The following is a 24,755-nucleotide window of genomic DNA, read 5'->3' on the forward strand; positions in this document are numbered from 1 at the left end:
AAATCTGACCATAATTCTATTCTCCTGATTCCTGCTTACAAGCAAAAATTAAAGCAGGAAGCACCAGTGACTCGGTCAATTAAAAAGGGGTCAGATAAAGCAGATGCTAAGCTACAGGACTGTTTTGCTAGCACAGACTAGAATATGTTCCGGGATTCTTCCAATGGCATTGAGGAGTACATCACATCAGTCACTGGCTTCATCAATAAGTTCATCGATGACGTCGTCCCCACAGTGACTTTACGTACATACCCCAACCAGAAGCCATGGATCACAGGTAACATCGGCACTGAGCTAAAGGGTAGAGCTGCCGCTTTCAAGGAGCGGGACTCTAACATGGAAGCTTATAAGAAATCCCGCTATGCCCTCTGACGAACCATCAAACAGGCAATGTGTCAATACAGGACTAAGATCGAATCATCAAATCAAATTTTATTGGTCACATACACGTGGTTAGCAGATGTTATTGCGGGTGTAGCGAAATGCTTGTGCTTCTAGCTCCGACAGTGCAGTAATATATAACAAGTAATATCTAACAAATTACACAATATATACCCAATACACACAAATCTATGTAGGAATGAATTAAGACTATATACATATGGACGAGCGATGTCTGAGCGGAACGGACTAAGATATTGTAGAATAGTATAGAATACAGTGTATATAAACATTATTAAAGTGACTAGTGTTCCATAACTTAAAGTGGCCAGTGATTCCTAGTCTATGCCTATAGGCAACAGCCTCTAATGTGCTAGTGATGGCTGTTTAACAGTCTGATGGCCTTGAGATAGAAGCTGTTTTTCAGTCTCTCGGTCCCAGCTTTGATGCACCTGTACTGACCTCACCAGTACAGGTGGTCCATTTCAGTTTGTCAGTGAGATGTATGCCAACGAACTTGAAGCTTTTCACCTTCTCCACTGCGGTCCCATAGATGTAGATAGGGGGTTGCACCCTCTGCTGTTTCCTGAAGTCCACGATCATCTCCTTTGTTTTGTTGACATTGAGTGAGAGGTTGTTTTCCAGGCACCACACTCCAAGAGCCCTCACCTCCTCCCTGTAGGCTGTCTTGTCATCGTTGGTAATTAAGCCTACTACTGGTGTGTCATCTGCACACTTGATGATTGAGATGGAGGCGTGCTTGGCCACGCAGTCATGGGTGAACAGGGAGTACAGGAGGGGGCTAAGCACGCACTCTTGTGGGGCCCCAGTGTTGAGGATCAGTGGAGGTGATGTTTCCTACCTTCACCGCCTGTCGGCGGACCGTCAGGAACTCCAGGACCCAGTTGCACAAGATGGGGTTCAGACCCAGGGCCTCTTAATGATGAGCTTGGAGGGTACTGTGGTGTTGAACACTGAGCTATAGTCAATAAACAGCATTCTTACGTAGGTATTCCTCTTGTCCAGGTGGGATAGGGCAGTGTGCAGAGTGATGGCGATTGCATAGTCTGTGGATCTATTGGGGCAGTAAGCAAATTGAAGTGGGTAAAGGGTGGCAGGTAAGGTAGAGGTGATATGATCCTTGACTAGTCTGGACGTCCTGGTCTCCTCTGAACAGTTGATGTTGAGATGTCTGTTTATTTTTAATTTTTATTTAACCTTGATTTAACTAGGCAAGTCAGTTAAGAACAAATTCTTATTTACAATGACGGCCTACCAAAAGGCAAAAGGACTCCTGTGGGTACGTGGGCTGGGATTAAAAAGAAAAAATATATTAAATTAAAATATGACAAAACACACTTCACGACAAGAGAGACAACACAACACGACATAAAGAGAGACCTAAGACAACAACATAGCATGGCAGCAACACATGACAACACAGCATGGTAGCAACACAACATGTCAACAACAATGTAGCAACACAACATGGCAGCAGCACAACATGGTAGCAGCACAAAACATGGTACAAACATTATTGGGCACAGACAACAGCACAAAGGGCAAGAAGGTAGAGACAACAATACATCATTCAAAGCAGCCACAACTGTCAATAAGAGTGTCCACGATTGAGTCTTTGAATGAAGAGATTGAGATAAAACATTCCAGTTTGAGTGTTTTTTGCAGCTCGTTCCAGTCACTAGCTGCAGCGAACTGAAAAGACAAGCGACCCAAGGATGTGTGTGCTTTGGGGACCTTTAACAGAATATGACTGGCAGAACAGGTGTTGTATGTGAAGGATGACGGCTGCAGTAGATATCTCAGATGGGGGGAGTGAGGCCTAAGAGGTGGTCTTCCGACAGGTATACAGAGATGACCAGTTTACAGAGGAGTATTGAGTGCAGTGATGTGTCCTATAAGTAGCATTGGTGGCAAATCTGATGGCCGTGGTAAAGAACATCTAGCCGCTCGAGAGCACCCTTACCTGCTGATCTATAAATTACATCTCCGTAATCTAGCATGGGCAGAATGGTCATCTGAATCAGGGTTAGTTTGGCAGCTGGGGTGAAAGAGGAGCAATTACGATAGAGGATACCAAGTCTAGATTTAACTTTAGCCTTCAGTTTGATATGTGTTGAGAGAAGGACAGTGTACCATCTAGCCATACTCCCAAATACTTGTATGAGGTGACTACCTCAAGCTCTAAACCCTCAGATATAGTTGTCACACCTGTGGGGAGAGGGGCATTCTTCTTACCAGACCACATGAGCTTTGTTTTGGAGGTGTTCAGAACAAGGTTAAGGGTAGAGAAAGCTTGTTGGAAACTAAGAAAGCTTTGTTGTAGAGCGTTTAACACAAAATCCAGGGAAGGGCCAGCTGAGTATAAGACTGTATCTGCATATAAATGGATGAGAGAGCTTCCTACTGCCTGAGCTATGTTGTTGATGTAAATTGAGAAGTGCGTGGGGCCTGGGATCGAGCCTTGGGATACACCCTTGGTGACAGGCAGTGGCTGAGACAGTGGCTGAGACAGCAGATCTTCTGACTTCAAACACTGCACTCTTTGAGAGAGGTAGTTAGCAAACCAGGCCAAAGACCCCTCAGAGACACCAATACTCCTTATCCGGCCCACAAGAATGGAATGGTCTACCGTATCAAAAGCTTTGTCCAAGTCAATAAAAAACGAGCACAACATTGCCTAGAATCAAGGGCAATGGTGACATCATTGAGGACCTTTAAGGTTGCAGTGACACATCCATAACCTGAGCGGAAACCAGATTGCATACCAGAGAGTTACTTGAACTCTGTGAAGCATCTATTTGGGCTGCAACTCTAATGAACGTATCCTCTGCAGCAGAGGTAACTCTGGGTCTTCCTTCCTTCTTTTCCTAGGCAGAACTCTACATGCTCTCGTTTAAACCTGGGGTGGCATCGGTAGTCAACACACTTATCCCTCTACAGCTTAATATATACACTCAGTTGACAGTTTATTGGTCACACCCATCTAGTAGCGGGTCGGACCTGCCTTTGCCTCCAGAACAGCCTGAATTCTTCGGGGAATGGATTCTACAAGGTGTGGCATTCAAATGTTGCTCAACTGGTATCAAGGGACCTACGCATGCCAGGAAACATTCCCCACACCATTTCACTACTGCCACCAGCCTGTACTGTTGACACCAGGCAGGATGAGGCCATGGACTCATGCTGCTTACGCCAAATCCTGTCTACCATCAGCATGACGCAACAGGAACCAGGATTCGTTGGACCAGAGAATGTTTTTCCACTCCTCAATTGTCCAGTGTTGGTGATCACGTGCCCATTGGAGCCACTTATTCTTGTTTTTAGCTCATAGGAGTGGAACCCGGTGTGGTCTTCTGCTGCAATAGCCCAACCATGACAAGGACCGACAAGTTGTGCTTTCCGAAATGCCGTTCTGCACACCACTGTTGTACTGCAACGTTATTTGCCTGTTTGTGGTCCGCCTGTTAGCTTGCACGATTCTTGCCATTCTACTTCGACCTCTCTCACCCGCAAGCTGTTTTCGCCCAAAGGACTGCCGCTGACTGGATGTTTTTTGTTTGTCGCAACATTCTTGGTAAACCCTAGACACTGTCGTGCTTGAAAAGCCCAGGAGGCCGTCCGTTTCTGAGATACTGGAACCAGCACGCCTGGCACCAACGATCATATCATGCTCAAAGTCTCTTAGGTCACTCGTTTTGCCCATTCAATCGAACAGTAATGGAATGCATCGATGTCTGTCTGCCTGCTTTATATAGCAAGTGACAGCCACGTGACTCTGTCTGTCTGTAGGAGCGAACCATTTTTGTGAATGAGGTGGTGTACTTAATGAACTGGCCAAATTCAATAAAATACCACAGAGAACATGTAGTTCAGACCTGGCAGAGTACACAATTTATGATGTTGGAACTGGCACCTAGATCAAAATCAATGAAAGAAAATGTATAAATATATTTGTAATTCTTGTCATTTTGACCAACTGTCAACACAGGAAAAACAACACAACATAGCACACACAGATGTTTATGTAAATGATTAATGAGATACACAGATTGAAACAGCATGGGAATGGCAATGTTTTCAGGGCGGTATTAGCAATACATTCAGCTACAAGTGCCATATAATACTAACCTAGAGACAGCAGTCAGGATTTATTAAATTACATCAGGAAAGGGTAACACAACATGTAGGCAACATGTAATTAATGAATCATTAGTTAATGATAAAACAGTTTCAATAAACGTACTTTTTCACAGTTTTTAGTCGACCTTGTGAGGGATTGTTCTGGTGGTTTCCTTTTGATAAACACCTTGTCAAACAGACAGCCTCTTATGTAATTGTGTCATTTGAAGCATTTGGGTCTGGCAAGCTTCTTCACAGCAGTGAGTGTGTTTTCCTGTCAGTGTGGAGACAGTTCTAGACACAACATGGACCAAAGCTGCAGCCACCTCTTTCAGATCAGCTTGAGTTAGGGGTGTGGCATCCACCAGGCTCACCCATGCAAAATAGTAACAAAAAAAAGCAGTATGTGTCAACACAGTGATAATGAGAGCATCAACATGTTTTGCAATATTTTCCAGACTAAACAAAAGTTGTGGGTCTACCTAAAAGTTGGCAACATGGTAAATGGGTGATTCTGCAACTTCGGGCACTTTGGCCCTGCAAGATTTCAGAAATTAAAACTTATTGAAACACCATTTTACCAGTATTATAATTGTCTTTGATTTGTCTAGAAACAATATTTGATAATGGCTGCGATCATACTATTCAGGAATTTATATATTTTTGTAATTTTTCCCAGACAGCCATGGACAAATGTCAATTCCATCACGTCATTAAACATCCATTTTAGTTGAAAAATAAATATCATACAATTTATTTAGACATATTTCTTATACATTTGTACATTAACTTGTATTGAATATTATTGTGATTTTTAAGGTTTTCCTAATATTAATAATTCAACACGACCCCTGAATGTATAAACTTGCCTTTGTGACAGCTGAAAATGTTTATTTATCATGAAAAATAAAATATTTCCACCCAACCTTTTTGTGAGATTATGATATCAACCACCTATCTAAAACAAACCAATCAATGTAAATTATACATACTATACTAATTTACCCAGAAAATATGGGTGTGGTGGAAATGACATCTACAGTATGTTAAAACAAATCGTATGAAAACAATATTTTATTGCAAACATTTTGAACAACAACCATTGTTAAACATTTAATTAATATAAGACAAAGTAAGATTCCAAAAGAAGCCGATGGGCAAAGCTCAAGGAAGTAGGCCAGTGTTTTTGAGTGATGGGCCCAGAAAGCTGAGGGGTCATGCCGCATAGAAGAGCTCAGTGAGCAAAGTGAAACTGTATAATTTGTAGTATATCCAAAACAGGTGTGGAGGGTCACCTGCTTGTGAGAATCACCAACGTGAACTGCCTGGATTTCACTGGTGTATTTACACAAGTGGTTCTCTGCAAAGTCAATATGCACAATGATCTCCTCTTTATTGGTGTCGAATATTGTACACGTGTTTCCCCAAGTTCTCTTTCATTCCTTTGGAGAAGTCCTCCAGTAGAGTCTGTAGTGTGCCACACACATTTTATTTTACTGTCAAATGTACAATGAACTTCTCCATGTTTCCCTCTTTGTCTTCTCTCTTCAGCTTTGTTTTTCCACCTAAACCAGCATGTCTGCTCACCAGCATCAAAGTCAGATGTTTAAGCTCTTTTGCTTGGCAAAGGGAACACTGTGTACATGCACTCTTTCTTTAGGTCCTCACAGCAGAAAGATTCAATAAGGTTCTCAATGTTGTTGCAGCTGATCACTTTGTGATACTGTCGTTTGTCCACCATGAACTGGAGGTTGGCGTGGATTTTGCAGAGGCATGTGTTCCTATCCTGGACTGTTGGCTTGACAACCCAAATTCTTCTTTTGAAGAATTCATAGTAGGACATTTTAATCTCTGAATATTCCCTCTTAAACTTCTGATAAAGGTTCTGAATTGTACCATTCAAGAAGCGCTTCTTCTTTTTGTTCTAGCTCCTCGTTAGTGTGTCCTTTTTCCCGGTTGTTGCTCTGTTGTCATCACGTTCATAGAATCTACTGATTTTGTCTTCTGTGGCTGTGATAATTCTGTTACACTGCTTTTTAATGCAGTATTGAAGACTTGTTGGCCTGTTTCCCTTTTCCCTCATTCTCTGTTTGTGGCTTTGACCAGGCCATACTTTCTCAGGGCGTAGCCTCTGAGCATTTTTGAAGCCACTTGTTTGTCCTTGGCCCTGAACATGTTCTGATACTTTTGCTTTAACTCTGCAATGATGGAATCTTTAAACAATTAAATCCTTCTCAAGTTATTCAGAGTTCCCTTCATTTGCTGTTTTGACTTTGTCTTTGGGGAATACCTTTTTTTGTATTTCTCAGCTTTCCGTAAAGCATTATCAAGTTTGACATTTGTAATGCAAAGATCTCTGTATGTTTTTGAGCGACCTCTTCCAACCTTTTTCCTTCCTGCGAGTATTCGACTTTTCATTCCTCTTGCAGACAATGAGGAAGGGGTAGGTAAGTTAGGGGCAGGTATGTTGGCCTCTGGCTGCAAGTCATCTGGTGACTGAAGTGGTGTGTTGCCTGATAGGTAGGTCTCCATTGCAACTTTTATCTTTAAAGTCTGTCTTCTATTCCGTTGGTTGCATTTCCATTTTCTTCGCTTGCTTCTTTGTTCTCGCTTTGTAAGCTCAGAGATAGATTTCACTTCTCCCTTCTCTTTTTTCTTCCAGTATCTCTCCCTGTCTTTTTGCAGATGTTCCTGGTATCGTATAGGATCCTTTTTTATTTTGTTTCTATGTCTGTGCTGTGGTGTTTTATGTGGCATCTTTTAATTAATTTAAAACTTGATTAAATAAGCCTAAAGTAAATAACATAATGGATCATTTGCACCACGTTCTGTCATTTCCACCACAGTTAAGTTTGTGGTGGAATTGACTGTGGTCAAAATTATGCTTCGTATAGTTTTTGCAGAAAAATGACAGGGTTGTTTAACATGTTTTGGCTAGTATTACAACTAGCATATAGTTTACAATAAATACATAAAATATACAAAATTCTACCACAAATTAAAGAAATTATAGCCTGTTTGGAAATGTCTGACAAGAAGAATATTCTCTACACAAGCAAACGTCTGGACATCACATCTGGAACAAATGTCCGCTGCAGCCATGTGCTTCAGTGTCACATTAAGTTTCCATGGTAACATTCTCTTGAAAAAAGTTTATTCATTAGTTATTTGTCCTCAGCATATGTGGGAACTCCTTCAAGCTGGTTGAGAGAATGCCAAGAGTGTGCAAAGCTGTCATCAAGGCAAAGGGTGGCTACTTTGAACAATCTAAAATATATATTGACTTATTTAACACTTTTTTGGTTACTACATGATTCCATATGTGTCATTTCATGGTTTTGATGTCTTCACAATTATTCTACAATGTAGAAAATAGTAAAAATAAAGAAAAATCCTTGAATGAGTAGGTGTGTCAATCCTCAACATTTACCCCGAGGACATAGAAGTGTCCGTAGTTGCAGAATCACCCAACTAAAGTTGTGATCACTGTAAAGTTATCTCGTACCCTAATATTGGAAAAATACATGCTGAACTGAATGGTAAACTGCCTTGCCTTGTCGGTGGTTTATCAAATTATGTTTTGACATTGAACATTTATGAATTGGAGACATTAGAACAAATAACATATTTTAACATAGCAAAGAGCCAACTGGCTACATGGACAGACTGGAATACAAATAACTAGGCTAGATGAGTAGGGTCTATCTGCGGACCGCAGACAGGGGTGCACGGCATGTGGGTCACAATGTGTAGTGACGATCAACTACACACCGTGCCCACCAAGTAGTGCCAAGTGAGAGTTGGGTTCAGTAGGGTCTGGCTCAAGCACATATGTGTACTAGTGAGTGTTGTACTAGCTAGATATCAAGTGTTGTATTGTGCTAGCTAGTGTACTAGCCAGCAAGCTAGTGTGTACTAGCTAGTTAACCAAACCTAACTTATCTAGCAAGTGTTGTATTGTGCTAGCTAGACAAACCCAACTAGCTAGTGCTGTATTGTGCTAGCTAGATAGATAGTGTGTACTAGCTAGCTAGCTAACCAAACCAGTATGATTGTTAGCTAGCATGCTAGCTAGCCCAACTGCTACAACCAAAACAAATGTTTGAAACAATAACAATCGAATTTGATCTGAAAGAATGTCTTAAACAATAGTCCAAAACAACATATAAGCCTATAAAAAAAACATATATTATGAAATGTACAGGCAAAATGCAAATCACTGCAGAATCCGTCCAGATCTGGTTACACTTCCACGTCCAGTTGAGCAGTGGCTCTCTCTGACTGAGATGTCCTTGCATCCCGCGCAACATCCACTCGTGGGCTCCAAGACGGAATGTATAGTGCACTTGGACAGCCCCGGCCAGGGGCAGTCCACGAGCGGATGTTGAACTGGATGCGGAACTGCATCCAGTTCAACATCCATTCAACGGTTCCTCCTGGTGGGGCCGTCCAGTTGCTTGCTATACTGTCCATCTAGGTGCTCTATATAGTCTGTCCCCATCCAACTCAGAGTTATAGCTAACTCTATTATTTTACATTACCCTAAACATGATGGAATTCATTGCTGAATTAACTCAGAAACCACACTTGTGTGGAAACACCTGTGGTTTCAATATACTTTCTATCCCTCATTTACTCCAGTGATTCCTTTATTTTGCCATTTCCCAGTATGCACTTTTTTAGAGTATGCACAGTTACTCAGTTAAGATCTGACCCTTTTTTTCAAGTTTCGTCTAAAATTACATACCCAAATCTAACTGCTTGTAGCTCAGGACCTGAAGCAAAGATATGCATATTCTTGATACCATTTGAAAGGAAACACTTTGAAGTGTGTGGAAATGTTTGTGCAAATTAATGTAGGAGAATATAACACATTCAATCTGGTAAAAGATAATACAAAGAAATGAACATGCTTTTTTTGCACCATCATCTTTGAAATGCAAGAGAAAGGCCCAGGCGCAATTTAGAATTTGGCCACTAGATGGCAGCAGTGTATGTGCAACATTTAAACTGATCCAATGAACCATTGTATATCTGTTCAAAATGTTGCCTCAAATCTGCCCAACTGTGCCTAATTGGTTTATTATATACATTTTCAAGTTCATAATTGTGCACTCTCCTCAAACAATAGCATGGTATTATTTCACTGTAATAGCTACTGTAAATTGGACAGTGCAGTTAGATTAAAAGAATTTAAGCTTTCTGCCCATATCAGATATTTGAATGATTGTTCTCTTTAATCACATTACATAATATTCTAACATGACATCTGAACTACATGTTCTTTGTGGTATTTTATTTAATTTCAGCACAAACATTTGAATTGTGACTACACAAACATTGAGATTGAATTGTAAGAGCTATGGGAAAGGGCTGGAGGTAAGACAAGGCAGGGTCCAGGGACAGTGCAATTATAGAGCAGGATTCTATAAATGGAGAGTGCTAGCGCATCTACTAAACAATACTTAGCCTACTGATGCTTTGCCGTCAGGAATTTCAGTATATTCTGAATGAAAATGGGTTACACAGAAGAATGTGCACCTTGACATAACATGTCAGCTAATCTAAGTCAGTTCAGTTATGAGTGTTTTATGCCAATGATAAGGATTACAACTACATTTGAATGGAAATCTAGATAATTATGCTCTAAATGTTCCTGTCAGAAAAAGGTTAGGTTTGTCTATGGGGTTGAGGTCAGAGATCCCTGGATATGTCATTGAACTCAACACGCATGGCACTGAAATGTACATGGGAGGGCCAAAGAATCAGTTAGGGTTGCAACATAGCATAACAGTCTACAGATGTATTTATTTTTTTGATGGACTGTCTGACAGCCATAATTAATTGATTTTGAAGATAAATTATGGCATCCTTGTATTTTGGATTAAAGGAGGCTTCATGTTGCTTTAGGAATTAGTGTTGGAATGTAAATATTTGAAGATGATGTTATCATTGATCACATCAATGTTTGGTCAATAGAATTTCACCCTCCCAGACAGAAGATTATAAACTAGTAGGAGCCATACATATCACAGTAATAGATGAATGTTCCCACTAGAGAGAAAGAGTTAAAGTAAAGCAGCAAATTTAAGTTGCACGTGACCATCAGAATTAAATATATTGTATGGCTTACAGCTGAGATACAGCTGAGACCTTGTCTCTTGATCTCTGTCTCTGTCCCTCTGTGTTCAATGTAATTTGACTAAAACCCATATAATCCTTCCAGATAATCTGTGAAATGGTTCTCTCCCTCTTCTCTTCTTCTCCCTTCACAACCCTTTGTGTGTCTACCTTTCTCTACTCCCTCTAAAGAACCTCTCATCAAGCCATGGGCGGGCATTAGTGGGATCAGAGTCAAGCCCACTCACATAAACTGTGTCATTAAGGAAGTAGCACACCAGTAAATTAATCCTCTCATCCATTAATTTTTTTCAAACAAATGCTTTTACAGCAGTGAAATTTACCATCTGTATTTCACCATGACGTTGGTTTTTTATTGCCGACATAGACCAGTAGTAAAGCTCTAGAAATATTACAGTGGATGAATGTCGCCATGTCCTAGTGGGTTACCAACTGTGTCTGATTTGTCCCGACGAAGATTGATTTGATAATAACACATGGTGTCTGGTTCAGTAGCTGTCCAACATCCATTAACCCTCCTTTTGAATCTAATGACTGTCTCCGGTCTCTTCTTAAAACCATGCAGCCGTTAACATCATGTAACGTCTGTATCTTTCAGATCCCCCAGATTAGTTATGCGTCCACGGCTCCAGAGCTGAGTGACAAAAGTCGTTATGAGTTCTTCTCCCGCGTGGTCCCTCCTGACTCCTACCAGGCCCAGGCCATGGTGGACATCGTCAAGGCTATGGGGTGGAACTATGTATCTACACTGGCCTCAGAAGGAAACTACGGTGAGAGCGGCGTCGATGCCTTCCTCCAGATTTCTCGAGAGGCAGGTTTGTTCCGAATTTAGGGGTGAATTAAAATGTTCTGGTGTAGCTTAACCATGGCCAACATAGTGTTAGAACTGATGGTACTATATGGGGAGGACATGACGTCCAATGGAGGAGCAGCCTTGGTTTGGGTCTTGTCTTTCTTCTCCCTTCATTCAGGAGGTCTATGCATCGGCCAATCCATCAAAATCCCTCGAGAGCCGAAACCAGGTGGGTTTGATAAGATCATCAAGAGACTAATGGAGACCTCTAATGCTCGTGGGGTCATCATCTTTGCCAATGAGGACGACATCAGGTTAGTGGCAAACTAGTTCCTTTCCCTAGGACTGTTGTCACATAACCACCATGCTACTTGTTCTCTAAGCTCCACATTGTCAAGTTCCTATAGACTCTAGAGCTAATGAAGGTCCAGTGTGCTAATCCATTATCACCACTTATCACAGACGTGTCTTGGAGGCAGCAAAGAGGGCCAACCTGACGGGTCACTTCCTGTTTGTGGGCTCTGACAGCTGGGGGGCCAAGAGCTCCCCCATCCTGGACCAGGAGGATGTGGCTGAGGGGGCTGTCACCATCCTCCCCAAGAGGGCCTCCATCGATGGTAAGGCAAACACATGAAAAAGATATTGCAGAGATACATTGTATTTTGTTATTCAATATGAATTTAACTTTAGTGGGGGATGGGAAAGTCTGGGAAAGTCTTAAACATAAGGTGATAGTGATGCTCTGTTGGTCCTTTGCCCAGGGTTTGACAACTACTTCACCTCGAGATCTCTGAAAAACAACAGAAGGAACATCTGGTTTGCAGAATACTGGGAGGACGACTTCAAATGTAAACTCACTCGACCAGGTATCAAGTACGATCTTGGTAGAAGAAAATGTACAGGTAGGAGAAGAGATTATTTCTGACATATTTCAAAGGTTTATCTCAAATAAGCAGATTTACTTACAGGCTACACAGGTTTATCCATTGTATGTCACCCTTCCTCCCTTCTTCAGGGGAAGAGAGAATCGCACAGGAATCTCAGTACGAGCAGGAAGGGAAAGTACAGTTTGTGATAGACGCGGTGTATGCCATGGCCCATGCCTTACACAGCATGCACCTGGATCTCTGTCCGGGCTCCATGGGCATCTGTGAGAAGATGGACCCAGTGGAAGGGAGTCAGCTGCTCCATTACATTCGCTCAGTCAACTTTAATGGTGAGTTGGAAATGTACAGACCAGGGGTTGTTAAAAATGGTCTTGAGCAATTCCGTTGGAGCAGCAGTTAATCAGGTCTGAGAACGTTCAATAAACTTTGTTTGGATTGAGTTTGAAAATGAATCTTCTATCCTGACTTTTCTTTTTGTTGTGGCTGTCAAATCAGATAATACTCTTGATAATTGAAATTATATATATTTTTAATTAAAGCCCAAACAGAGGAAATATCCTGGTTTCATGAAGCCTTTTCCACTGGTTCCCATCACATACCATCGGAGAGGTTAGTCTGAGAGGTCAGTCACTCCAAAAACGTGTGGATGGAAGTCAGTCTGAAGACGTCACTGCACTCTGCGTTAACCTCTTCAATGCACTATTCTTCCCCAGGGCAGCCTCTCTTCTTTCTTCATACACAAGAAACACTCCTCTTTTCATCTCCATCTTTCATGAAAAATATTTTTCTTGGAGTCCAAGGAGCTTTCTGTGAAAAGCAAAGCTATTTCCTTTTCCCTGTTTGTGGATGACCTTTGCTTGTATGGAAGCCCTCTGATTGAATGCTTGAAGGGAACAGAGAGTACAGAAAAAAATAGCATGTATGGAAAGGAACCCTCAGCAGGAAGAATCTTATGCTCAGCTTTGCCCAGGTTGCACAAGACATTTAGGTTCACCGTAGGTTTCATTTTTCTTTGTTCAAAGGTAAAAGCATCGCACGGCCCACTAGCGTGTAGCCCTGTTAAAAATCCTTGCTCCTCTATCCAACAGGCAGTGCAGGGACTGGGGTCATGTTCAATGAGAATGGAGATGCTCCTGGTCGCTATGACATCTTCCAGTTCCAACTTTCCAACACCACCAACCCTGGCTACCGGTGTATTGGCCAGTGGACAAACCATCTGCGACTCAATGTAAACATTTGTTTTGGTCTATTTTATTTTTCAATGATGCACTTTATCAGTGTTGCTATTGCATTGAGGAATGTACTGTTTGTGTTTTGAGTTAACTACCTTTCAATTTAAGCAAACTCATTCCAGTTATTCATGCACTTTTATTTAGCTCCATTTAGTCATTCATTCTCTTTTCCCCAGTAATGACATGATGTGACTACTTCAGGAGTTCACTTGATGTTCTTTAACATTGTCTCTGTCTCTGTTAAAGGCTGAGGAGATGCAGTGGTCGGGTGGGGACCGTGCAGTCCCTGACTCTGTGTGCAGTTTCCCCTGTGAGTTAGGAGAGAGAAAGAAGATGGTGAAGGGTGTACCCTGTTGCTGGCACTGCGAACTGTGTGACGGATATCAATATCAGCTGGATGAGCTAAACTGTGACATGTGTCCCTTCGATATGCGTCCCATGCCAAACCGAACGGGCTGCCGGTCCACACCCATCATCAAACTGGAGTGGAGCTCCCCCTGGGCCATCATCCCTGTGTTCCTGGCTGTCCTGGGCATCCTGGCCACCTCCGGATGCATCATCACCTTCATCCGCTTTAACGACACCCCCATCGTCCGAGCCTCCGGCCGGGAGCTCAGCTACGTTCTCCTGACAGGCATCTTCCTCATCTACCTGATCACCTTCCTCATGATTGCAGAGCCCAGCGCCCCAGTGTGTGCATTCCGCAGGCTGCTGCTGGGCCTGGGCATGTGTATTACCTACTCAGCTATGCTCACCAAGACCAACCGCATTTACCGTATCTTTGAGCAGGGCAAGAAAGCAGTCACGCCACCTCCGTTCATCAGCCCTGCTTCTCAGCTGATCATCACCTTTATACTCATTGGTGTGCAGGTGAGTGAGTTGCTGCCTCTCTCCTATTGCATTTGATGAAAACAAGGCAGTAATACAACAGTGCTTGTTAAAGACAAGAAATGGTATCTGGAATGGTATACAGGAGAATTAGATTGATCTGCTGAATCATGGGCCACATCATTCTTTGGATCATTCTCTGTATCTCCACAGTTACTTGGCATTTTCATCTGGTTCGGAGTGGTGCCCCCACACACCATCATAGACTATGAGGAGCAGCGGCCGCCCAACCCAGAGTTTGCACGTGGGGTCCTGAAATGTGACATGTCCGACCTGGCCCTGGTCCTCTGCTTGAGCTACAGTATCGTGCTGATGGTGACCTGCACTGTGTATGCCATCAAGAGCAGAGGGGTGCCAGAGACCTTCAACGAGGCCAAGCCCATTGGCTTCACCATGTACACCACCTGTATCATCTGGCTGGCCTTTGTGCCCATCTTCTTTGGTACAGCACAGTCTACTGAGAAGGTTTGAAAATCAATCATATTTCTATATTTGCTGGTATTTATCCATTGGCAGAGAAAGTCAATTTTGTATATACTTATAAAAGCAACCCTAGAACTACAGTATGTTTTCTAGAATAGGTTCTAGACTGTTATCAAATGCTAGTTTGTTACCTTTAATATCAGATTTTTTTCCATGCGGCACTCACAGTATGTTCAGCATCCTCTTCATTGTCTGACAGCGGAACAATGGTCAGAATGTAAAAGAAGGAAGTACACTATATATACAAAAGTATGTGGACGCCCCTTTAAATGAGTGGATTCGGCTATTTCATCCACACCCTTTTCTGACAGGTCTATAAAATTGAGCACACAGCCATGCAATCTCCATAGACAAACATTGGCAGTAGAATGGCCTTACTGAAGAGCTCAGTGACTTTCAACGTGGCACCATCATAGGATGTCATCTTTCCAACAAGTCAGTTCGTAACATTTCTGCCCTGCTAGAGCTGCCCCGGTCAACTGTAAGTGCTGTTATTGTGAAGTGGAAACGTCTAGGAGCAACAACAGCTCAGATGCGAAGTGGTAGGCCACACAAGCTCACAGAAGGGAACCGCCGAGTGCTGAAGTGCGTAGCGAGTAAAAATCGTCTGTCCTCAGTTGCAACACTCACTACCGATTTCCAAACTGCCTCTGGAAGCAACGTCAGCACAATAATTGTTCGTCGGGAGCTTCATGAAAAGGGTTTCCATGGCCGAGCAGCCACACACAAGCCTAAGATCACCATGTGCAATGCCAAGCGTCGCATGGAGTGGTGTAAAGCTCTACACCTTTAGACTCTGGAGCAGTGAAAACACGTTCTCTGGAGTGTTGAATCATGCTTCACCATCTGGCAGTCCAAATCTTGGTTTGGCGGATGCCAGGAGAACGCTACCTGTCCGAATGCATAGTGCCAACTGTAAAGTTTGGTGGAGGGGGAATAACGGTCTGGGGCTGTTTTTCATGGTCTGGCTAGGCCCCTTAATTCCAGTGAAGGGAAATCTTAACACTACAGCATACAATGACATTCTAGATGTTTCTGTGCTTCCAACTTTGTACCAACAGTTTGGGGAAGGCCGTTTCCTGTTTCAGCATGACAATGCCCCCGTGCACAAAGCGAGGTCCATACAGAAGTGGTTTGTTGAGATCAATGTGGCAGAACTTGACTGGCCTGCACAGAGCCCTGACCTCAACCCCATCGTACACCTTTGGGATGAATTGGAAGACCAACTGCAAGCCAGGCCTAATCGTCCAACATTAGTGCCCGACCTCACTAATATTCTTGTGGATGAATGGAAGCAAGTCCCCGCAGCAATGTTCCAACATCTAGTGGAAAGCCTTCCCAGATTAGTGGAGGCTGTTATAGCAGCAAAGGGGGACCAACTCCATATTCATGCCCATGATGTAACGTTTGTCGTCGGGAGACGAGGAAGCGGACCAAAACGCAGCTGGGAGCGAATACATGTTTATTTAACACACTAGAATTAAACATGTACACAAAATCAAGGAAAAACTGCCAATACGTTACGTGCTCAAATAACGAGACAACAACCCACAAACATCGTGGGGGAAAAGGAACTTAAATGTGATTCCCAATCAGACTTCACAAGCGACAGCTGTCTGATTGGGAAATCACCCCCGAGCCCAACATAGAAATAAAACACAAAGGCTATAACCAAAACATAGAAAATAAAGCATAGAAATGCCACACCCTGACCAAAATAGCAGAGTTCACCTGGTCAGGGCGTGACAGTACCCCCCCTCCAACGGTGCGTACTCCCGGCGCACCAAACTAAAGTCTATTAGGGGGGGGACCCGGGTGGGCGCCTCACCCTCGGTGGAGGCTCTGGCCCCGGGCGTGTTTCTCCCCCTGCCTCCACCCTAGCCCTACCCCTCTGGCCCGGACTGGACCACTGTGGAGCGGCATGCTCAGGCTCCGGAGCGGAGCCGTCGACCGGAACATGATTGGGCACCGGTGGACCAGACACGGGCCGTGCCGGACTGTGGACACGCACCGTGGGCTTGGTGCGGGGAACAGGAACGGGCCGGACAGGACTGTGGACACGCACCGTGGGCTTGGTGCGGGGAACAGGGACGGGCCGGACAGGACTGTGGACACGCACCGTGGGCTTGGTGCGGGGAACAGGGACGGGCCGGACAGGACTGTGGACACGCACCGTGGGCTTGGTGCGGGGAACAGGGATGGGCCGGACAGGACTGGGGACACGCACCACTAACCTGGTGCGGGGAGCAGGGACGGGCCGGACAGGACTGGGGACACGCACCACTAACCTGGTGCGGGGAGCAGGGACGGGCCGGGCCGGACTGGGGACACGCAGCACTAACCTGGTGCGGGGAGCAGGGACGGGCCGGACAGGACTGGGGACACGCACCACTAACCTGGTGCGGGGAGCAGGGACGGGCCGGACAGGACTGGGGACACGCACCACTGACTTGGTGCGGGGAGCAGGGACGGGCCGGACCGGACTGGGGACACGCACCACTGACTTGGTGCGGGGAGCAGGGACGGGCCAGACAGGACTGGGGACACGCACCACTAACCTGGTGCGGGGAGCAGGGACGGGCCGGACAGGACTGGGGACACGCACCACTAACCTGGTGCGGGGAGCAGGGACGGGCCAGACAGGACTGGGGACACGCACCACTAACCTGGTGCGGGGAGCAGGGACGGGCCAGACAGGACTGTGAACACGTACTGGTGACCTGAAGCGTGGAGCCGGTTTAGCCACTCGTCCTGGCTGGATGCCCATCCTAGCACGGCATGTGCTGGGCATGTCCACCGGACGCACTGGGCTGTGCGGGCGCACTGGCGACACAGCGCGCAACTCTGCATACCATGGCTTGGTGCGGGGAGCAGGGACGGGCCGGACAGGACTGGGGACACGCACCGTGGGCTTGGTGCGGGGAACAGGAACGGGCCAGACAGGACTGTGAACACGCACTGGTGACCTGAAGCGTGGAGCCGGTTTAGCCACTCGTCCTGGCTGGATGCCCATCCTAGCACGGCATGTGCTGGGCATGTCCACCGGACGCACCGGGCTGTGCGGGCGCACTGGCGACACAGCGCGCAACTCAGCATACCATGGCTCCTCCTCCAGATCTTCCCTCTGCAGGTCCTCAATCAAACGCCTCATCTCCTTCTCTTCCTCCGCCGTCATCCCCCACGAGAGCAGTGGTCTGGGCTCTTCCTCTGCCCTTCCGGACCACCCCATTAGCCCCCCCCAAAAATTTTCTTGGGGCTGTTTTCCGGGCCTCCTCGACCGCCGCCTGCGACTCCGTCTACCGGCTGGCTTTTCCTCCTCGACCTGGGAGTCCGTCCGCCAGGGTCCTTTCCCCGACATGATCTCCTCCCAGGTCCAGAACTCCTTTCCCTCGCGAGCCCATCTCTCGCGCTCCTTTTCCTCCCGCTGCTTGGTCCTGGTTCGGTGGGTTGTTCTGTAACGTTTGTCGTCGGGAGACGAGGAAGCGGACCAAAACGCAGCTGGGAGCGAATACATGTTTATTTAACACACTAGAATTAAACATGTACACAAAATCAAGGAAAAACTGCCAATACGTTACGTGCTCAAATAACGAGACAACAACCCACAAACATCGTGGGGGAAAAGGAACTTAAATGTGATTCCCAATCAGACTTCACAAGCGACAGCTGTCTGATTGGGAAATCACCCCCGAGCCCAACATAGAAATAAAACACAAAGGCTATAACCAAAACATAGAAAATAAAGCATAGAAATGCCACACCCTGACCAAAATAGCAGAGTTCACCTGGTCAGGGCGTGACACATGATTCTGGAAGGAGATGATCAACAAGCAGGTGTCCACACACTTTTGGCAATGTAGTGTATGTTCAGACTAGTAGAGTGTGTTGTTAAATCAGTCAGCCTAAATTAAGTCTTTAGTCTTTTCACCTCTGCAAATCGAAATTAAATGAATCAAAGAGGTCAGAAAAGAGGTCAGACAAGCTCAGTGGCAAAATGGGTCTCTGAGAGACAAAAAAATATCCACTACATGCTATTCAATTACACACTTACAGCTTAGAACATCTAAATATAGCATCAATAACATTTAGTTGTCAGATCGCATTAGTTGACATTTTTGACCAGACAGTATTAAAACAGTACAATAACAGGGAAGGAGTGTTATTAGATAGGATGCAAGGGTATTGATGCATTAGACTTTGAGAGGTACTCAGAAAAGTGTAAAGAATTGCAAGTTGACCAATAGGGAAGTGTGAATGGAAGGTGTTGGCAAACTTAGGGGGGTTGGCTATTTTTCTTACATTTTCCCTCAATGTGTGAATTATTATATATATATATATATATATATATGTTTTTTTTTACTTTACCCCCTTTTTCTCCCCAATTTCGTGATATCCAATTGGTAGTTACAGTCTTGTCCCATCGCTGCAACTCCCCTACGGACTTGGGAGAGGCGAAGGTCAAGAGCCATGGTCCTCATGGCTCTTGACAACACAACCCTGCCAAGCCACACTGCTTCTTGACACACCGCTCGCTTAACCCAGAAGCCAGCCACACTAATATGTCGGAGGAAACACTGTCCAACTGGTGACCGAAGTCAGCTTGCAGGCGCCCGGGCCCACCACAAGGAGTTGCTAGAGTGCGATGAGGCAAGGAAATCCGGCCGGCCAAACCCTCCCCTAACCCGGACAACACCTTGCCAATTGTGCACCACTTCATGGGTCTCCCAGTCATGGCTCAGGCTGTGACACAGCCTGAGATTGAACCCGGGGCTGTAGTGAACCCGGGGCTGTAATGATTGAACGCCTCAAGCACTGCGATGCAGAAATGTGTGTTGTTTTCGTGCAGATGGTTGACTTGCTTGATGATGCACCTGACAAGAAAAGATCCCTTTCTGTTCTGGATTGCCTAAGTCTCATTAGAACTGTTGTCTGTCATACTTCAATGCCACTTTGGCTGCGTTTAGACAGACAGCCCAATTCTGATCTTTTTTCACTAATTGGTCTTTTGACCAATCAGAACTGCTCTAAAAAAGATCTGTTGTGTAAAGACCTTATGTGATTGGTCAAAAGACCAATTAAAGGAAAAAGAAGATCAGAAGTGGCTGAGGCATACATATACTGTACTTAGCACTAGCCTGGAGTCAGTAATGTCTTTAATGGTAAACTCTTCAAAATGAAGTTGCAGCACCGCAGATATAGAGATGAGCGAGTTGCAAGATTTTGCTCTCACACAGTCTCACACACAATATCTGCACCTGTGCACAGGTTCGCTTCACGCTGTTACAGCGTGGTAGCCAGGGCACCAAAAGAGTGGAGAAGTTGAGCCTCTCGCGTTAACTCTCTTAATTGTTGTGGAAATTGACACACTTTGTTATCTACACCATATCGCTGAGTCTATCTTTCATATGAATGGCTGTAATGAACAGTGCTCCCTGGTCATCCATGCGTTGCCACATCAGTGCTGGACAGGACATTGAGAGCCAATAAGAAACACGACAAAGACGAGGACAGAGAAGATAAGGGATATTGTGCTATATAGCTACAGTGCATTTGAAAAGTATTCAGACCCTTGACTTGTTTCACATTTTGTTATGTTGCAGCCTTTTTCTAAAACGTATGCAATCAAAATATTCCTCATCAATCTACACACAATACCCCATAATGACGAAACAAAACATTTTTTCATTTTTTTTAGCAAATTTATACAAAAACAGAAATAGCTTGTTTACATAAGTATTCAGACCCTTTCCTATGAGACTCTAAATTGAGCTCAGGTACATCCTGAGCTCAATCCTTGAGATGTTTCTACAACTTGATTGGAGTCCACCTGTGGTAAATCCAATTGATTGGATATGATTTGTAAAGGAACACCCCTGTCTATATAAGGTCCCACAGTTGACAGTGCACGTCAGAGCAAAAACCAAGCCATGAGGTCGAAGGAATTGTCCGTAGAGCTCCTAGACAGGATTGTGTCTGGGAAGGGTACCAAAATATTTCTGCAGGATTGAAGGTCCCCAAGAACACAGTGGCCTCCATCATTCTTAAATGAGCAATCGGGGGAGAAGGGCCTTGGTCAGGGAAATAACCAAGAACCCAATGGTCACTCTGACAGAACTCCAGAGTTCTTCTGTGGAGATGGGAGAACCTTACAGAAGGACAACCATCTCTGCAGCACTCCACCAATTAGGCCTTTATGTTAGAGTGGCCAGATGTAAGCCACTCCTCAGTAAAAGGCACATGACAGCCCACTTAGAGTTTGCCAAAAGGCACCTAAAGACTCTCAGACCATGAGAAACAAGATTCTCTGGTCTGATGAAACCAAGATTAAACTCTTTGGCCTGAATGCCAAGCCTCAAGTCTGGAGGAAACGACACCATCCCTACGGTCTAGCATGATGTTAGCAGCATCATGCTGTGAGGATTTTTTTCACCGGCAGGGACTGGGAGACTAGTCAGGTTTGAGGGAAAGATGAACGGAGCAAAATGCAGAGAGAACCTTGATGAAAACCTTATCCAGAGCTCTCAGGACCTCAGACTGGGGTGAAGGTTCACCTTCCAACAGAACAACAACCTTAAGCTCACAGCCAAGACGACGCAAGAGTGGCATCAGGACAAGTCTTTGAATGTCTTTGAACGGCCCAGCCAGAGCTTGGACTTGAACCCGATCGAACATCTCTGGAAAGACCTGAAAAAACCTGTGTAACGACGCTCCCCAAATACAGGTGTGCCAAGATTGTAGCGTCATACCCAAGAAGACTTGAGGCTGTAATCGCCTCTAAAGGTGCTTTAACAAAGTACTGAGTAAAGGGTTTTAATACTTATGTACGTGTGATATTTTTATAGATTTACCAAAACGTCTAAAAGCTTCTTTTTGCTTTGTCATTATGGGGTATTGTGTGTAGATTGATGAGAGAAAAAACACAATTCAATTAATTGTTGAATAAGGTTGTAACGTAACAAAATGGGGGAAAAGTCAAGGGGTCTGAATACTTTCCAAATGCACTTTAGGTCTTTGTTTATTTATTTTTTTATTCCATGTATTTCTTCATTTATTCATGAGATGTACTGCTTTTGAATTGTCAGTGCATCGGACTCAGACCACAAGTCTGTTCTTGTTGTTGCCAGCCTGACAACAGAGGAACAACACGTGAATAGACATGCTGAAGGCCCATAAATAGAGCACCACTCCTCAGTGCTTATACTGGGATATAAATCATTCATCCCAGGCTAAAAACACAGCTGTCTCCTTGAACATTCAGATGAAGAAACAACATCTGCATACTGTGTACCTCCTATTTCACCTCCTGTTGATTCTTCATACAATAATTAGGTATTATAAAGGTATGTCATGGGGATTGCCATGGAAAATATTATGTAAGACAACCTCCATACATTATTATTGTGAATTATTGAATGTACAGTTTTACTGTGTTCTCAGAATATTATCAAAATACTATATTGTCATTCTCGGGGTATTATCAGATTAATAGATGGAAGGATAGGCATAGGATAGAAAGGAAAATCAGGAAAACTAATATTTTGAATTGTGAACGCAACACAGACAATTCATATAGTCCTCAGCCAGGCAATCCAAACCCTATTGTAAAATGTCTAGGTGTATACTGAGGCATTTATTATTAACCTTCACCCTGCTTTCCCTCTGCTCTAGATGTTCATCCAGACCACCACCCTGACGGTGTCCATGAGCCTGAGTGCCACGGTGTCCCTGGGCATGTTGTACATCCCGAAGGTCTACGTCATCATCTTCCAACCGGAGCAGAACGTGCAGAAACGCAAGCGCAGCTCCAAGGCTGTGGCTTCCACAGTGACCTCACAACTCTCCCAGAAAGACGACAAGCAGAACGGAGAGTCCAAAAGTAGTGCCATAGTGCCTGACCGATCACAGTGAGTAAAGCAGCGGCGGTATCCACTGATCCCTCACCTGTGCTACTGTATGTATTCACAATGATATGGAAACAGATTAGTGTTCATTTTTCACTAAAACAATTGGTAATTGTCTCTCTCTTCAATCACTTTAGATAATCCAGCAGGAAACCAGAGATGAATACAACACCTGGCACCTAACAGATGACAGCTTATAATGGTCTCTCTTGGCAAAGCACTCCCTCACATGCGAGAGGGGGCTCCCGAGTGGCGCAGCGGTCTAAGGCATCACTACAGACCCTGATTCGATTCCAGGCTGTATCACAACTGGCTGTGATTGGGAGTCCCATAGGGCGGCGCACAATTGGCCCAGCGTCGTCCGGGTTAGGGTTTGGCCGGGCTAGGCCGTCATTGTAAATAAGAATTTGTCCTTAACTGACTTGCCTAGTTAAATAAAGGTTAAATAAAACAATTAAATAAATGACAGCTGTCCACAATGAACATTGTGGACAGCTTTGCTAGATTTCAGGACAAAGTCTCCTTTTACATTAGGATATGTCTAGGCGACCATGGCAATTAATTAGTTCTCTTTGATTTCTCTCCTCAGGACAATTAGTTGGATCAATAGTTAATAAAATGTTAAACCTTTTCCTGACTGGAGGACCTAAAGTAGGATCCTTTGAGAACAAGCGTTGTTGTTTACTTGATTTATCAGCACCGCATGGGTTGTGAGTTTGTGTGTACATTATACGAATGTTTCCACAGTACTGTTTGTATGGGTGTCACAACTTTGACGCGTTGTTGTTTTTTACTGATTACACTGGAAGGAACTAGCTTTTCTATGCACCACTTTATCCTGGAATAACTAGTGTAGGGTTCTTGAATGACATAGTGGTAAAGAGAAACAACTGTAGGGAATTCTGATTACTGACATCAATACTGCCAGATCTCATGTAAGGTACCATTTTAACATGTTCTGTTATGCTTTGGTTTAGTTTGCTGTTAATTGCTTTAGCAGTAATAACTTATATACAATGCTACTTTCTAAATTGGAAACCAGTGGTTCTGAACAGGATATTGTGTTCTGAGACAATTGTTAGAATCACAACAACGTATGGCATTTCTGTAGATTGTTCTTAATCTCTTTATAGTGCTGCTGGTGTTGCGATTATGAGAACAGTTAATGGTAACACTTGAGTTCACTGAGAATATCGCTGGTTTTAGCATCAATGATCACTTGTGTTCTTCAATATTGTGCCATTAAATCACTGTTTTGTGTTCTCAAAATGTATGTAATGTTACAAGTTTCCCTTAAAATAAAATCACTACAATATCATTTAAATGATGTAAACTTATTTGAAAATGAATACTGTGGCACTGTAATGGTCCACAAAATGACGATAGCCCAGTTCAGGTCACACTCCAAGCAGTCCTAGATCGCATAACGCATGCGTGTAGCATTCACTCTGTGCCTAGCGGTATTGCGTTCTGATTTTGTCAGAACACAATGCAGTGGAGGCAGCAGTTTCCATTAAGTTATTTGCAGTAAGATTATTTTTTGGCTTGGCTGGGATTATGTTCAAGTTTTCAGGAAACAATTTTTTTTAAATTAATTTTTACTTAAAATACTGTGATAACGAAAATATAGATAAAACCCAATAATTCCACCTTCATACTATTGTACTTCTGTAACTGTAGCCATTGTGAGGCTGCCATCATGCTTACACTGCCCCCTGCTGGAGATTTATTAAAAGTGTACAGTAAAACAGCAAAGTGCTGGCTAAGAAACTTAACCATTCTGTAGCATGGAGTGGACTGTAGGGCACATTACTGGACCATGCTGTGGAGAGGGCATCTCTGCTACAGTATCATAGTGAGATGCATAGTGTGTAGACTTAAAAAATAAAACATTAACACACCCCACTCA

At 44.1% G+C, this 24,755-nt stretch overlaps 1 protein-coding gene across 1 annotated transcript in view; it reads left to right on the forward strand.

Moving 5' to 3' along the window:
* LOC115150852 (metabotropic glutamate receptor 6) overlaps window positions 1-23,137 on the forward strand; it is a 30,352-nt gene extending 7,215 nt beyond the window's left edge. The window contains exons 3-12 of the mRNA XM_029694592.1: window positions 11,261-11,477; window positions 11,634-11,769; window positions 11,918-12,072; window positions 12,217-12,357; window positions 12,471-12,671; window positions 13,431-13,570; window positions 13,821-14,444; window positions 14,616-14,927; window positions 22,614-22,849; window positions 22,984-23,137. Coding sequence (XP_029550452.1) covers window positions 11,261-11,477; window positions 11,634-11,769; window positions 11,918-12,072; window positions 12,217-12,357; window positions 12,471-12,671; window positions 13,431-13,570; window positions 13,821-14,444; window positions 14,616-14,927; window positions 22,614-22,849; window positions 22,984-22,987 — 2,166 coding nt within the window. The 3' untranslated portion in view covers window positions 22,988-23,137. The remainder of the gene's footprint in view (window positions 1-11,260; window positions 11,478-11,633; window positions 11,770-11,917; window positions 12,073-12,216; window positions 12,358-12,470; window positions 12,672-13,430; window positions 13,571-13,820; window positions 14,445-14,615; window positions 14,928-22,613; window positions 22,850-22,983) is intronic.
* Window positions 23,138-24,755: the final 1,618 nt, after the last annotated feature.

The sequence above is a fragment of the Salmo trutta genome, chromosome 16 (assembly GCF_901001165.1).
Source record: "Salmo trutta chromosome 16, fSalTru1.1, whole genome shotgun sequence".
Classification (NCBI taxonomy): domain Eukaryota; kingdom Metazoa; phylum Chordata; class Actinopteri; order Salmoniformes; family Salmonidae; genus Salmo; species Salmo trutta.